The sequence below is a fragment of the Gossypium arboreum genome, chromosome 5, assembly GCF_025698485.1.
Source record: "Gossypium arboreum isolate Shixiya-1 chromosome 5, ASM2569848v2, whole genome shotgun sequence".
NCBI classification, from domain to species: Eukaryota; Viridiplantae; Streptophyta; class Magnoliopsida; order Malvales; family Malvaceae; genus Gossypium; species Gossypium arboreum.
In genome coordinates this window covers 81024814-81041802 of record NC_069074.1, presented here as the reverse complement: position 1 = coordinate 81041802, position 16989 = coordinate 81024814, and the positions used below count along the sequence as shown (strand labels likewise).

At 30.8% G+C, this 16989-nt stretch overlaps 1 protein-coding gene across 1 annotated transcript; it reads left to right on the top strand.

Moving 5' to 3' along the window:
- The first annotated feature begins 11904 nt into the window (after positions 1 to 11904).
- On the top strand, positions 11905 to 16037 carry LOC108483797 (mechanosensitive ion channel protein 6-like). Its single transcript, XM_017787382.2, has 5 exons — positions 11905 to 14230; positions 14486 to 14609; positions 14740 to 15033; positions 15107 to 15309; positions 15492 to 16037. Exons 1-5 carry the CDS (start codon positions 12450 to 12452, stop codon positions 15778 to 15780), a joined length of 2691 nt encoding a protein of 896 aa, XP_017642871.1. The 5' UTR covers positions 11905 to 12449; the 3' UTR covers positions 15781 to 16037.
- Positions 16038 to 16989: the final 952 nt, after the last annotated feature.

The following is a 16989-nucleotide window of genomic DNA, read 5'->3' as shown; positions in this document are numbered from 1 at the left end:
TCCTTATTGCGTTCAAATGTAGACTTTCTATATTGGTCTCAATATTCATACTAGAATGATGGTGGATGCTTCGAAAAATGGATACCTTTTTTTTAAGTCTTATAAAGAGACTTACAAGATTATTGAAAGAATTTCTAGCAATAACTATCAATGGTCAACCAACCGAGTAGCCTCAAGAAGATAAGTAAAATGAGTACTTAAAGTTGATGCCCTCACTTCACTTGTAGCTCAGGTATATTTTATATCCTCAATGCTTAAGAATTTTACTATTAACAGTCTTAATATTGTTGTAGCCTAGCCACCAAGTAAATGTGAAAACGTTTCCTATGTATACCATGGAGATGAACACTCGTGTGAAAATTGCCCATCAAACACAAAGTCCTTTTATTATATTGGAAATCAAAACAGTAGTGGGCCAGGACCAAAATCCAACTTCTATAACCCCTCATTGCAAAACCATCCAAATCTCTCATGGAGTAACTAAGGAACCGGGCTTAACAATATTTATATGCAAACTAAACCGAATCAAATGCTAGGGTTCACTCAGCAAGTTCAAAAACCATTGCAAGTTGGATCTTCCAATAGTTTGGAGAATTTGTTGAAAGCATACATGGCGAAGAATGATGCATTGATACATGGCCAAGCAACAACGTTGAGGAATTTGGAGAATCAAATGGGTCAACTAGCCACCGAACTCTAGAATAGACCGCAAAGAGCTTTGCCTAGAAATACCGAAAATCCAAGAGTTTCGGGTAAAGAATATAGCAAAGTAGTCACTTTACGGAGTGGGAAGATGTTGGAGCCTAAGGCTGCTAAGGTCAAAGATGGGCTTGCTGACAAAAAGAAAGTTCAATTGAGAGTTGAAACTCCCACGCCTTAGAATCTTGAAAACTCTGATAAGGTAAACCCTAAACTAGTCAATTTTGATAAACTAACACCTTTGTGAGATGAAGAAACATTACCTCGGAAGAATTGTCCAGTTCTAGCCAGAGTTCCACCACTTCCTTATCCGAAAAAGCTCAAGCAACAGCAGAATACTCAACTTAAAGAAATTTTGGATGACAAGGTGACTTCTAATGACTTCAATGCTATTAAATCCCTATATGTAGTCGAACAATGCTGTATTGTTTCCGAGATAGAATCATTGGCTTCAACAAAATTGAAACTCAATTTTCTAGATGACCCATTAGAACGTATTCTACCAGTGGATCTGCTTGTTGGAAAAAACAGGTTTGAAAAATGTAGCAGAAAATAAATTTAGGGAAAATAAAATTTTAAAAAAAAATTCAAAATAAGATCTTGATTGTGATATCTAAAATAATAAACACTTGATCAAAATTGTACCTTTTCGATTCGTCTAGGAGTAGAGCTTCAACCGAGTAGTCCTCTCCGCTATCCTCAAACTCACTTTACCAGTGTAAGCTCACTTCGAATCAGATTTCATAAAAATTATCAGTGGGGTAATTTTATAATTTCTCTAAACTTTTGGGTCAAGTTGTAAATCAGAAAATATTTCTAAAAATTTTCTGAAATAATCTCTTCAGAAAATTTTCTTTCTATAACTTTCTTTTGAATTCAAGTGTGTGTAAAATAATGACCTAAGGCTCTCTTTATATAGGGAAAGTTTAGAGAATTCAACTATGATTAAACTCAATCATTTTAATATTAAATCAATATAATATTTATCAAGATAAATATTAGATTAAATTTAATATTAAATTTTATTAAAATAATGGAATTTTTATCTAAAAGATAAACATTAAATTAAATTTAATATTAAAATAATCACTTTAATATTAAATTAATAAAATACTATTAAGATAAGTATTAAATTTAATTTAATTTTAAACTATTAAAATAATATTACTTTTGGAATAGTTAATCTGAAATCAAATTCTCTAGTAGAGTCCCAGAAGTAGTGTAACTCTGCCATTACTCAACTACCAAAGATCAACTGTCGCTGGCCACCAGGATGTTGCCATCACAACCGCCGGTACCGCCATATCCAGTGATGTAGGTGTGACACCCTTATAGCACCTCGAACCGATTCGGCTATTGTTGGTTTGGTCCGGGTTAGTGACAGCCCAACTGGTCCGGTTTAGTCACTGGTTGAACCGTAGGCCCGATTTCACATACCGGGCTTGATTCGACCAGTTTTGGGTCTTGGTCTTGGTTTTGGGCTTCCGGGCCCAATTTACGATCTCAAGTCCAATTTTCAAGTTCAATTACCTGTTGAGCCAATTGTCTGACTTGAAAATTAATTTCAAAAAATATCATATTAATTGTAATTAATTTGATTAATTTAATTTTACTTGATCAAAATTAATTTTTCCAAAAATCACTTAGATTTTCCAAATTAATTTTTCAAAAAAATTCTTCAATCAAATTCTCTAGTTGAAAAATTTTCACGACCACCTAATTTAATTCCACATCAAATAAATCGAATCAATTAAATTATTTCCAAAGTCGTAAAATTTTCTTCGGATTCAAATGTAGTCCGATAGAGCTTTTGTTGAACTAGCGGAGGGACCAATCAGACATATACAATTAGGCTTGAGAAATTGCAATTATGTCCAGAAGCACCATTTCGATAATTCACAATTACTTAATCATGGAGTCAGTCCACAAGAAGTACCATGATTGAAAACTCTTTATTGTATACTCTTTACGAAAATAATTCATCAAACTGTTTTGTCCAATGACCTTATCCTTTGTGTGTTACCTGCATATGATATCATTAATTTCTTTAAGTTAAATCCATTCACTCAATATAATCCTATTTTATCTCATTGTCACCATTGTGCCTTCCTAATGATTAATATGATCAACATCAACAAATGATTGTGATAGATTGCTCGTTCGAGAACAAGCAACGAGTGACCACGTTCTATATTTATCAATCCACACAATGCCAATGAGAGGATATCATTAACTCTTTAATTGAATTATGAATTCCACTATTACTGGTAAATCCATTCATACACAGGTTATGTACCCAACATATCGACTATACGCTCGATCATATTTAGAGCAAAAGCTTCTACTTATATCAAAGCACATGAGTAGCATATGCATGGTCAATGACTAACTCAGGATTTAAGTAAATCACACCATGAACGTCACAAGTGAATTAATTTACAAATGAATTCAAAATTAATTCATCCTGGGTCTAGTCCAATGTATCATTCTATCAATGAATACATCTATGTCTCTACCCGTGGAGTCAACTACTCTGATAACCAAGACTAGTCATCTCCCTAATTGGAATTGTAAACGACATAATAATCCTTTTTAGTATTTGAATCAAATGCTCACTTCAACTCTTTTACGAGATTACGGACTTATTTAGACTATATACTGAAGTAAGTTACCTTTCTCGCAATGTAAACGTTCTTACAGTGCCACTTATCTTCAGTTTGAACTTAAACAATCAATGAGCTAATGAACTTAAATAATCAAAGAGCTAATATTTGCTTGTTACAATTTCACTATGCATGCGAAATCTAAAAGACAGAAATACAAAAGGCATGATAGTGAAATGTGAAATTAACTTTATTTATTTATTCATCATTCAAATAAATAGAAAATAATTATATGTTTACTACAATATGGGCCCATTTCCCAGCATTGCCAAGTGATGATGAAGACAAAGGACGTTTGGCTTTGTTAGAAGCTAATTCGAAGGGATTCACTTAGGAAGATCCACTCGAATCATTAGAGTTATCATTGCGGGAGTATATACAACCAAAAATATTGATTGGAGAGTCAATTGAAATGGAATAGAAGATTTTGCCTCTTCATTTGAAATATGATTATTTCGGTCTATCTTTGACTTTACCGGTTATTATTTCGGTTGAGTGCACCCAAAATAAAGAAGAAAAGGCACTTGTGATTTTGGAAAGGCATAAGAAGGGTATCGAATGGATTGTTTCAGACATTCGAGTCACAGGTTAGAGTATTTACATGAATTACAAGAAGTTAAATGAGGCTATCAGGAAAGATCATTTCTAGTTTTCTTTCCCAAATCAAATGCTAGAAAATTTGCTAGGAAAGAATATGACTACTTCCTAGATGAGTATGGTTGGTACAACAGATGACCCTTTGACACCATTTCAATAAATAAAGATTCTAAAAAAAATACAGGGAGTTCTCTTAACTTTTCTCCATCATTATTTTATATTTTCAGTTATTTTTTATTTTAGCTTTTCTTTACTGCCATTTTACATTTTTTCCCAATAAAACACTAGATTGAAATCATTAATAAAATTGAACAATTTGCAAGTTTTGAATAAATTAAGCCCAAATTTTTTTCCCTAATAAAAAGCTTTGGTATTTAAGTAGTTTTCATGACTCACCTCTCTTAATTGTAATCCTATCTGGTGTACAATTTTCATTCATTGTTTTGTTATTATACAATGAGGACATTGCTTCTTTTTAAAAGGGATAAGGGCCAATCTTATATGTTTATGTTTTTTTTTTTCAATTTTCACACATAAGTATGCTAAAATAAATAAGTGCTCAGAGAAAATTTTTGTTTATAAATTAGCCCATATGAAATTATAATTGCTAATTTTGCTCAAGTTTTTTTTTTAATTTATGTTAGTATAATCATGATTTAGTTATGTTTTATAAGTTCCATACGAAATTTTTCCATGAAAATTTTTCTTTCTCTTTGAATTAGACATGCATGAAGGTTTAAGTCTTTAAATTTAGGTTAGTAACTTTCTTGAGGCGAAATCCTAGGAGACATAAGAATCTGAAAATGATATAGGCACATTTAGTTTGGACTGTTTGAGCCTTTCAAGCTTATCGTAATAAAAAATAACCTTTGAAACATTAATTTGAGCTATATGGCCTATTTATTTGATCTATTTGCATCATAAAATAGTTTACTATCTTTTCATAAATTTTATCCTAATTTTTGCACCAACCTCTACTTGCTTTGGTGAATAAATTTTGGGGAAAAGTGAAAAGAAGGTATTTGGTGTGACTAAAAAAAAGATCAAATGTTTAAAAATTTGATCAAATGATGTCTGATCAAATGTATGATCAAGTGATAGAAATATGAGCTTAAAAATTAAGTTTGGGGGTGTTAACCCTAATGAGAAGGGTGAATTGTGTTGTGCAAGGTCCAAGGCAAGTTTAAGGTTATTTGAGTCTAAAAATCATTCCTCTCAATCCTTACCTTGAGCCTATCCCTATTACAATCCTATGAAAGACATATTGATTTTGATCATTATGCTGATAACATTATAAAGAAAAATTACTAAGTTTAATATATGAAGACTACTATTAAACCTTAGGATTGCTTTGCTACATAAACAATAAAGAAGAATAATTGAATGGTAGGATTTACATATAACTTTGAAAAGCATAAGAATTTATGATTATTGCTAACATCTTCTTTTACTTAATATGAAAATTTGAAATTATACATTGCATATGACCAACTTATCAGCAAGAAGAGTTTGTGAGCATAAAATTTGTTGCAGCATGATTATGTGAAAAGTTGATTCTATGTAAATATTGCACAAGGTTGCCTTAAACTTTTGCTTTGAATGAAACATTTCTTGGGACGACAGGATGTGTTTTATATGTGGATCTCCAGACTATTTTAAAAGAGTGTCCAAATCAGAAGAAGCATAAACAAGAACACAATGAGAAATTTGTGACCACTCCTACTCGAGGTAGAAGACCTAGAAATAGCATTTCAATTGGGTTCAACAAAGGTGGGGTTAATGAGACAGCGGTCAAATTAGAAGCTAGGGCTCCTACTAGAACATATGTCATTCGTGTGCTAGAGGAAGCTTTGGCTCCTAACGTTTTTGCGAGTACTTTTTCTATCTATAATGTTAGTGTGTATGCATTAATTGACCCGGGGTCGACGCATTCATATATATGCACTATGTTAGTGACAAAAAAGAATTTACTTGTAGAGTCAACCGATTGTGTTGTTAAAATCACAAATCCTTTAGGTCATAGTGTTATAGTTGATTTGGTTTGCAAGCAATGTCCACTAGAAATTCATGGCTATCATTTTCCTACTGATTTAATGTTGTTATCCTTCAATGAGTTTGATGTCATCCTGGGTATGGATTGGTTAAATATGCATGATGATGTAGTTAGTTGTCGTCAGAAAAGAGTTGAGTTGAAAGGTTCAAATGGTGAAGTAATTTTTATTGAGTCTAGTAGATTGGATGGTGTTCCAAATATAATCTCAGCAATGAAAGCACATAAGTTAGTGTAGAAAGGATGTGAAGTGTTTTTAGCTTACATTTTGGATTCCAAAATGTTAGAGATGAAAGTGGATCAAGTGTCAATAGTTTGTGAATTTTCAGTTGTTTTTCTTGAGGAATTACTAGGTTTACCACCAAAGCGTAAAGTTGAATTTGTCATTGAGTTAATGCCCGGTACTACTTAAATTTCAATTCTATTGTATCGAATAGCTCCAACTGAACTTAAAGAACTTAAAGTGCAGTTGCAAGAACTAGTAGACAGAGGTTTTATTAGACCGAGTGTATTGCTTTGGGGTGCACATGTGATGTTTGTTAAAAAGAAAGATGAGTCGTTGAGGTTATGCATTGACTATCGACAATTGAACAAGATAACTATAAAGAATAAGTATATGTTACCTTATATTGGTGACCTTTTTGATCAATTGAAAGGAGCTTCGGTGTTTTCAAAAATTGACCTTCGATCAAGATATTATCAGTCACGAGTGAAAGATGTCGACGTACCAAAAATAGCGTTCAGAACTCGTTATGGACATTATGAGTTTTTGGTTATGCCATTTGGGTTGACAAATGCTCCGATAACATTAATGGATTTAATGAATCGAGTTTTTCAACTCCATCTTGATCTATTCATTGTTGTCTTTATTGATGACATTTTGATTTATTCTAAAAGTGAAGATGAGCATGCTCAACATTTGAAGATTGTATTGCAGACTTTGCGGGAAAAGAAATTCCATGCTAAATTTAGTAAATGTGAATTTTGGCTTACTAAAGTCGGATTCCTTGGTCAAGTGATCTTAAGAGATGGAATAAGAGTAGATCCGAGCAAAATTTCGGCTATTTTAAATTGGAAAAAGCCACAAAACGTATCTGAAGTATGAAGCTTTCTAGGATTAGCGGGGTACTATCGTCGTTTTGTAAAGAATTTTTTAATTATAGCTTCACCTATGACGAAACTGTTGCAAAAATATGCTTGTTTCGTTTGGTCAAATAAATGTCAGCAAAATTTTGAAATACTAAAGAGTTTTTTGACAGAAGCTCTAGTGTTGACTCAACCTGAACTGGGGAAAGAGTTTGTTGTTTATAATGATGCCTCTCTGATTGGTTTGGGGTGTGTTCTAGTGTAGGAAGGAAAGGCCATCACATACGCCTCTTGACAACTAAAAATTCATGAAAAGAATTATTTGATGCACGATTTGGAGTTAGCTGCGATTGTGTTTGCTTTAAAAATTTGGTGTCATTATCTGTATGGTGAAAAGTGTCATGTGTATACTCGCCACAAGAGTTTGAAATATTTGATGACCCAAAAAAAATTAAATCTGAGACAAAGAAGGTGGTTAGAATTGTTAAAAGACTATGAACTTGTGATTGATTACCATTCTAGTAAAACAAATGTGATTGTCAATGCTTTGAGCCGTTAATGCTTTGAGGTAAAGCTTGAAAAATAAAAATTTAGGAGGAAAATAAAAGGTTTTGAGAGTTGGGGAGTAAAATTTTGGAGGGAAAGTAAATGAGGGGAAAATATTCAAAAAAAAATTGGGGGGAAAATGAGTTTGGGGTAAATTGGGGGGGCAAGGGAGGGGAGCAAAAGTTTTAGAGGGAAAGTAGGAGGAAGTAAAAGTATTGGGAGGAAAATAAAAAGGTTTGGGGCTTTCATGTAAAAATGTAAAATATTATAGTTTAATATTCTGTTAATTTGAATTCGAAAATTAAACTCGATTCGAACTCGAAATTCAAAAAAAATTCGAGTTGATTCGAATAACTCAATTAACTCAATTTTTAACTCGAAATTTGAATTTTTTTTTCAATTTTTTCAAGTAGAGTCGAGTTTTAGTCACTCCTAATCAACGGTGGCTTTTGTTAACAAAACGACCTATGTGATTTTTTATCACTTAAAAGCTCAATTGGGTATCCTTTTTTCTTAAGGTTCAACTGATTTTTTTTTAATTTCACCAAAAGCTTTTTAGACCATTTTGCCTTTATTCTAATCTTGTTCTTTTATTAGGTTTATTTATGAATTTCAACCCATTAATTTTTATGAAAATTAAAAATTAATCTATTTACTTTAATTTATCAAAATTTGATCATCATATTTTATGAAAATACAGAAGATCATTAAATTTTTGGTAAACACAGAATTTGAGTAATATTTGTTAATTTGTTATATACAAATTATTCAACAGTTAATTTTACTTTTTTTATATAATTTATTGAATTATTGATTTTCAAATTAATTTTACAATTTTCATATAACATAAAATCAACATTTTAAAATGAATAAAATGGATGGAAGTTACCAAATTTACTAATGATTAAAGATGAAATTTAAAATCAGAATTTTGGCCTCAAACTTTTTTTAAAAATTAAGTCTGCTTTTATTTTTACACTCAATTAGGTATTTGAATGTCAAAATGTATAAAAAAGCCCTTAGACTTTTTAAGAAAAGCAATTAAACTCTTTTTATTTTTATGTTTTAAGAAAATTGACTAATATTTTTAATAAAATTTAAATATTTTTTATATTTTCATTATAGTTTAATAATTTTATAAATTTTATTGATTTTAATTTTTAATAATCTTTTTCACATGTGACGCAGTTGCTTGTGGCATGAAGTGACTTTAACTGAAAAATTAGGGCAATTAACTTTAATAGTTAATTGTTAAAGTTCTGATTAAAGAGTTGTTTTGATGCATTTTGACAATTGATTAAAAAAAAGTAGAAGCTTAATTACTTTTTTTGAAAAATTTTGATGATTTTTTGATACATTTTGACAATTTGAGTACCTAACTAAATGTAAAAAATAATTTAATTATTTTTTAAAAAATTTAAAAGTCTTTTTATAATTTAAAAGTTTAATTACCCAAACTTAATTGCTTTTTATAAAGAAAATTTTATTTTGTTAAACTTTCTTACGACCCGCCGCATCAGCCATCAGGTTATGAATTGAAAGTCCACAGAGATATAGCCGCGTATGAACCGTCCCATCAATTTGGTCCGTACATTAGCGCCGTGATCAGAGTGACAACCATGTGCTATGCGTTTACGCGGCGAACACTGATTGGCGATTCCGCTGTCATGCAGCCAGCTGGTTTCTGTGGCGCGCGGGTCCCATTTTTTTTAAAAATTTTGTGCTTTTGACAGAATTTTTGCCCTTTTGTTTCTTTCACTTTTTGAATTCTGAGTTGGAGACACCGTGTTACGTTGGGTCACCAAATCAATTTTATATATTAAATTGTTAAACTAATTTTTAATATTTTAACTATAAATATTAAGCCTAAATTTGACCAAATATAAGTGCCAGCCAGTATATTTTGACTTAATTCCAGTAAACATCTCACTACAATATTTTTTACCTCAATTTATTAAAAATAATTTTATAAAAATTAAAGTTTTGTCATTTTATCTTTGAGTTAAATTTAATTTTTAACATTTTAAAAATAATAAAATGATTTTCTAATAGAAATGTTAATTAAAATAAATATTAATAACATTGTAACGTAGATTTGTTTAGCTACAAGCCCACTAAAGTTAGTTTTTTATATATATAATTAGATGAAGGAATGCATATTTTTGGAATTAAATTCAAACTCTTGTATCTATAATATAATATTTTGTTATTAAGATAAAAATTAAAGCAAATTTTAGAATAAACAAAAGAAATCAGTTTTTAAAAAAAATTAGTGTCAACCAACTATTGATTTTTATAATGCACATGGACAAATGTAAATTGAAATTATAAGAAAAGAAATAAACTATTTCTACATACGCAAATTGGTTAATTGCCATTAAACCCTCCATGTTTTAGCTTTCCCATAAAAAATTTCCTCTTTTAAATTTACAATTATAATCCTCTTTATTTATAAAGAAGCATTAAATACCAAAAGGTCCTCTTACTATACAATACTCTTTAAAATGGTTCTTTTTAAGTTTTTGTTTTGATTAATAAATTAAACCAACCTTTCTTTTATTTTTTATGCAACCTTTCTTTTAATGTGAATAATATTTAATAAAAAATTAAACTTTATTGTTACATGCAATCTTCAATTATTATTACTATACTTATAAATCTTCCTTTTAATTTTAATAAAATTACTATATACTTTTAAATTGAATCGCAATGGTGTTTAACTTTAATAATCAAGGTAAGTCGAATAATTTTTAGCTAGGTCGAATGAAATTTTAGTTTTTATAGTCTATATCTTTATAATTTTAAAGGAATAAATCAATTTTTATAATTTTAAAAGAGACCAAATTACAATTTTATCTTTACTAATTTAAAATTTCAAAAATTTTAAAGAGCCTAAATAGTAATTTTTCATTTTAGAGGACACCTAAATTTGCCTCTGTTAATAATTTTTGGACGTAACTTTAATAAAATTAAATATTATCATAAATATAATAAACTACAATACAATTAAAACTTAAATCTATAAAATACTATTTTTATAAAATTTATTTGGCCCGTGTATTGCACGAGTAAGAAATCTAGTATGGACTAAAACATTTATTTTTAACAATGTTTTTAAGGTAAGTTTTAATAATATTGACGCGACAACTCACATGACAATTCGTGTGTGTTTCATGCTAACATGAAATTATTTGTCTTATATGTCACGTCAATAAACAATTTAAAATTATAAATATATTCAAAAAATAAAAATAAAAATAGCATGAAGTACACATGGGTGGCCATTTAGGTTGTTGTATTTAAAAAATTAACTTCATTTTTTTGGAAAAAAAATAATTCGACTTTTTTTTGAAAAGTTAATGGTCAAATTCAACTCTTTTTAAAAGTTCGAGGGCCAAATTTAGCTAAAAAATATATAAATGTTGAAGACTAAATTTATCATTATGCCAAACCAAATTCAAACCATGAATGCCAAAATTATTGAAGTTTAAGTCTAAAATTTTCACTATTTTAACTTGGGAGGATCTATCGATACCGATATAAAATTAATATGGTTTCATAAATATTTTATAATTGATATTTTAATAATTTAACCATCATATTTCATGTAGATCATGCCTCTTAAGTTTGGAGTAAATATTTTATAACATTTTATTTTACATAAAAACTTTCAATTGTTAAATATATATTTATATATATATATATATATATATATATCAATATAGATAATATTTTAGAATGATATGATAAAAATACTAAATTGATTTGAAATTTTAAATGTATAAAAAATATAATTATATTTATAAATTCAACTACTAAAATTATTAAAATATCAATAATAAAAATATTATGAGAAAATGTAAAACTTTATTAATTTTCTACTGTGTAAGTTAATTCATTCGATTACATCCTAATTATTAGGAATGATATCTATATTCAGTGGCGGGCCATAACCCTAAAATGGTAAAAATTAATTTAAGCATTTTATAATTTATAAAATTTTAAAATAATAATAGTAAAATTATACTTTACCTTTTAAAATAATAAAAAATAATTTAATAATTTAAAAATTATAAAGATATAGACTATTAAAATGATGAAATTATATTTTATTATAGAAAAAATATACAATTTAATTCAGACTCTACACCACGGCGGATATTATTTTATTAAAAAATCATTATATATGTTTAAGAAAATAATCTTACGCAGTCCTTATCAAAATCATTATAATAACTATTAATTATCGTAAATACACTTTCTAATCATACAAATACAATATTTCCATTTAATACTCTGTTAACAAATTCTAATAAATGCCGGCTCCTTGTCATTTAACCTTCAAGGAGAGCGTTGTTGTATATAAGCATGGATTATTTAATGTCCATTTTTTCTTCACTAAATTTGAATATAGTTCTTGCATATTCCTTTTCTAAACTTAACTTTACATATACATTATATATATGTTTTCGTGCTGTGTGCAGCCACATGTTGTGTTTCTTCTTTCTCTGCGTTCATGGTCTTTAAAAAAAAATCTTCATCTTTTCCACTCCTTCACGCTCTGATTAACGACACGCGTCATCGACAAGGAAAAACTAAAGGGGAAAAAGATTAGATTTTCTTGCACTTTCTCAGGAATCAAACAGCACCTCGTACTTTTCTTTTCACCCCCCCAACACAAAAGTTCGCATTTTTTTTAACTCAAAACTGTCTGAATCGTTAAATCTTTCCTACCCCACTTTTTCTAATTTCTTTTTTCTTTTCTTCACGTTACATGATTGTTTGTCTGGCTTAAGATCAGCAAAACCATGACCGTTAATTCGGGTGACCGGAAAGAAATCATCTTGAAGATTGATGACAGAAGCAATGACGGTGGTACTCCTGTTTACGGCGGAGCAGTCACCGCCGCCGATGGAGGTAAGATTTGGAGAGAGTCTAGCTATGATTTTTGGAACGACAATGGGAAAATCGAAGGGAACTGGAATGAAGCGAATGTGAATATGAATGGTGCTGGCAGTAGTGGTAATAATAGTAATAGGGAAAGTGAAGGCTTTGATTTCATGCCAAGCAAACAGGCAGCCACCGAAGATCCACCATCGAAGTTGATCGGTCAGTTTTTGCATAAACAAAAAGCTTCAGGTGAGTTCTCATTGGATATGGATTTGGAAATGGAAGAACTTCAACAAGAACCACCTCATCGCGGCGGTATACTGCCTACAGTAGCCGAATCACCATCACCGGCACCGTCGCCTTCGGCAGCTGCTTTTCCCAGGGTGTCTTTTGAAAACAACCCTGTAAGAAGAAGACAAAGTAAAGGCTCACCATCTCCAACAAAAGAAGAGAGTGATGGGGTTGTAAAGTGTAGCTCAAACTCTTCTTCTAAAAGAAGTGAAGGTCGTTCTTTTCAAAGGAAATCAAGCTTGTTAATAACCAAAACAAAGTCCAGGTTGATGGATCCTCCCACACCGGAAAAAGGGGAGCCAAAGTCAGCCAAATCTGGAGCAGGGAAGTCAAGACAGATAATGAGATCTGGGGTTCTAGGGAAAAGCATGGAGGAAGAAGAGGATGATCCATTGCTTGAAGAAGATTTGCCTGATGAGTACAAGAAAAACAAGTTAAGTGTTTTGGTTTTGCTTGAATGGTTAAGTTTGATTTTGATAATTGCTGGTTTAGTTTGTAGTCTTACAATTCCTTATTTAAGAAAGAAAAGTTTATGGAGCCTCATGTTGTGGAAATGGGAAGTTTTGGTATTGGTTTTAATATGTGGTAGGTTGGTTTCTGGGTGGATTATAAGGATAATTGTGTTTTTTATAGAGAGGAATTTTCTTTTGAGGAAAAGGGTATTGTATTTTGTTTATGGAGTGAGGAAACCGGTTAGAAATTGCTTGTGGTTAGGACTGGTTTTGATTGCTTGGCATTACTTGTTTGATAAGAAAGTTCAAAAGGAAACAAAGAGTAAATTCCTTGGATATGTGACTAAAATTTTGGTTTGTCTATTGGTTGGTGTATTGTTGTGGCTAGTGAAGACCCTTTTGGTCAAGGTATTAGCATCATCTTTCCACGTGAGCACTTTTTTTGATCGAATCCAGGATTCCTTGTTCAATCAGTATGTGATCGAGACACTTTCGGGTCCTCCTTTGATCGAAATTCGAAGGGCAGAGGAGGAAGAAGAGAAGATCACGAATGAAGTTATGAACTTACAGAAAGCTGGTGCTACCATTCCCCCTGGTCTCAAAACATCCACCGTTTCATCGCCCTATTCTGGGAAACAGACAGGGAGTGGACGAATCCAGAAAACTCCTCGAGGAAAAAGCCCTCTGCTTTCCCCTGCCTTTTCGGCAGGAAAGGGAGAGAAGGATGATAAGGGGATTACAATTGATCACTTGCACAAACTGAATACTAAAAATGTCTCTGCTTGGAACATGAAAAGGTTAGTGCACATAATCCGCCATGGAGCTCTTTCCACTTTAGATGAGCAGATCCATGGTTCAGCTTTCGAAGACGAGTCTGCGAATCAAATTAGAAATGAATACGAGGCAAAAGCTGCAGCAAGGAAAATCTTTGAGAATGTTGCTAAGCCGGGATCCAGGTAAGTCCATGAATCTCATTTATTCTGCAATATATTATGCATGTATGTGGAGTGTGGTGTTTATCATTGAACTTTCAAGGGCTGCTAGTTTAGCCATGAAAGCTTATGGTTTGATCGTAAAACATGTTACAATCACTAAATTTGACCGAATTAGTTGCAGGTTTTCATGTTATTAATTGTTTGGCTTGTGTTCTTATGAGCACATGCACCAATGAGGCTTTCTTATCGTCTTACCGCTAATAATGATCTTCTTAGATTCATCTATTTGGAGGACATTGAACGTTTTCTGCAAGAAGATGAGGCCTTGAAGACTATGAGCTTCTTTGAAGAAGCATCTGAAAGCAAGAGAATTAGCAAGAAAGCCCTCAAGAATTGGGTGGTAAGAATTGGAGAAACCATTCTTTGCAGTATGATTTTACTTCTAACATAATAGAAAGTAGAACTTAATAGAAGTTGCAGGTAGAAGCTTAAGATTTACTTTGTAAAGCTGATGTATTTCAACCTTTTAGGTCAATGCTTTTAGAGAACGAAGGGCACTTGCCTTGACACTGAATGATACCAAAACAGCTGTAAACAAGCTTCATCGGATGGTAAACGTTTTGGTCGGCATCATCATATTGGTTATATGGCTCCTCATACTTGAAATCGCCTCCAGCAAAGTCCTTGTTTTCATTAGCTCTCAACTGCTTCTAGTTGCATTCATATTTGGAAACACTTGCAAGACGATATTTGAAGCTATTATATTCTTGTTCGTTATGCACCCGTTTGATGTGGGTGACCGGTGTGAAATCGATGGAATTCAGGTACTTTTAACAACCACATGAATCCTTGTTTCTGTTTCTTCTCTTTTATCTTAATGTTCATTCAAATTGTCAGATGATCGTGGAGGAAATGAACATCTTGACTACTGTTTTCCTAAGATATGATAACCAGAAGATCATAATCCCAAACAGCGTCCTGGCTACTAAGGCCATACATAACTACTACCGTAGCCCTGACATGTTAGAGATAGTTGAATTCTGTATTCATGTGAAAACTCCTGCTGAAAAGATCGGTCTCATGAAGCAGAGGATAATGAGGTGAGTAGAAAAAAGAAGTCTTCGTAGTTAAAACATATTGCATTTTGCTGTTGCGCGGTCACCTCAATAGTACATTGTATGAGCATATTGTCTAGTTGAGTATACTGTCCTATGCGGCGAGCATTAGCACTAGTGAAATGCATTATACATGTCTGATTCGATTTAATCGTTTCTTACTGCAGCTACATCGAGCACAAGAGTGACCACTGGTATCAAGATACGATGATTATATTTAAGGAGCTTGAAGAGTTGAATCGAGTAAGGATAGCAATATGGGTGACACATAGAATGAACCACCAAGACATGGGAGAGAGGTTTATAAGAAGGGCTCTCTTGATCGAAGAGCTAGTTAAGATTTTCAACGATTTGGATATTAAATACCGTCTGTACCCCATCAACATCAACGTCTGTAGCATGCCCCCCGCGGCATCGGACCGACTTCCTCCGAATTGGAGTGGACCTGCCAGTTGAACAAAGTCTTTTTGATATTGGATATGGTTTAGGCTACAGGGAGAGGATGTTTTCAATTAGATGATTAGATGCCAAATTAGTTATATATAGATAAGTTGGATCCTTTTGGTAGATTGAAAAAAGTCTGATTTACCGGATGAGTCTTAATGCTCATGTTTTCTTTTCTGACTTAAATTGCTGTTGTTGAACCCGGTTTAGTCCTGTTGCATGTCTATATATATATATAAAAGATACATTGGTTTTATTTTTTCTTATAATTTGGGAGTCTGGGAGAGAAAAAAGAGAGAAGAAAAAAGAACATTATGTGCTTATCTTCGTTTATACATTATTATATATTAATAATTTATTTTATATGTATCTTATCATATATATGTTAATTTTTATTTTTATTTTTGTTTTATGTCGTATTTGTGTTGTATCTCAATTTGTATTATTCTGATTTCTAAGACATCAAATTCTAAAATTTATTTTAGTTTGATTATTGTTTTTAAATTATATATTTAAATTGTTTGTTCTACATGTTAACTCACCAATTGATTTATTATTATTCTCAACTGACTAATTATATAAAAAGTTTAAAAATAATTTAATTTATTTTAAAATTATATATTTAAAATATTCAATCCCAAATCCATTTGCATGTTGATTTAGGATGTGTTTAATAAATTATAAATTTTTTAACATTTAATATTTTAAGAGTGTTTGGACGAAAAATTTCAAAATTTTTGAGATTTTAAAATTAGAATTTATCAATTCAAAATGCTAGGATTTGTAATTGCTTTGTTTGGATGAATTATTTGATTTAGAAAAATAAAGTTATTGAAATTTTATAAATTAAAAATAAATAAAATAAGAATAATTATATTAAAAAATAATATAAAAACATGGATACAGTTATATTTGTAACATTTTATAAATAATTTTAATAAAATAAATTTAAAATATATAGTTTTTTTCTACCAAAAATAAAAATAAACCCTTTTACAAATTCCTCACCCAAACAAACGCTAAAACTCTAAATATATTGCATAATCATTTTAACTTTTTATTTAATATAAAATATTTAACAAAAAAAATGTTGAATACGATAAGTAGGTAAATAGCTACTTATTACCAAAGGTAAAAATATTAAGTTGATTTTATTTTGTTAAAAAAAATTGAGATATTCAAATTGCTATATTTACCTTTATCCAAAACTATCCAAAATAA

What these genes read in the sequence shown, in the direction of transcription:
- LOC108483797 (XM_017787382.2), top strand. Translation starts at nt 12,450, where the DNA reads ATGACCGTTAATTCGGGTGACCGGAAAGAAATCATCTTGAAGATTGAT. An exon ending in GTTGCTAAGCCGGGATCCAG is followed by an intron (nt 14,231 to 14,485) that starts GTAAGTCCATGA and finishes TGATCTTCTTAG; the next exon opens with ATTCATCTATTTGGAGGACA. An exon ending in GTGAAATCGATGGAATTCAG is followed by an intron (nt 15,034 to 15,106) that starts GTACTTTTAACA and finishes TCAAATTGTCAG; the next exon opens with ATGATCGTGGAGGAAATGAA.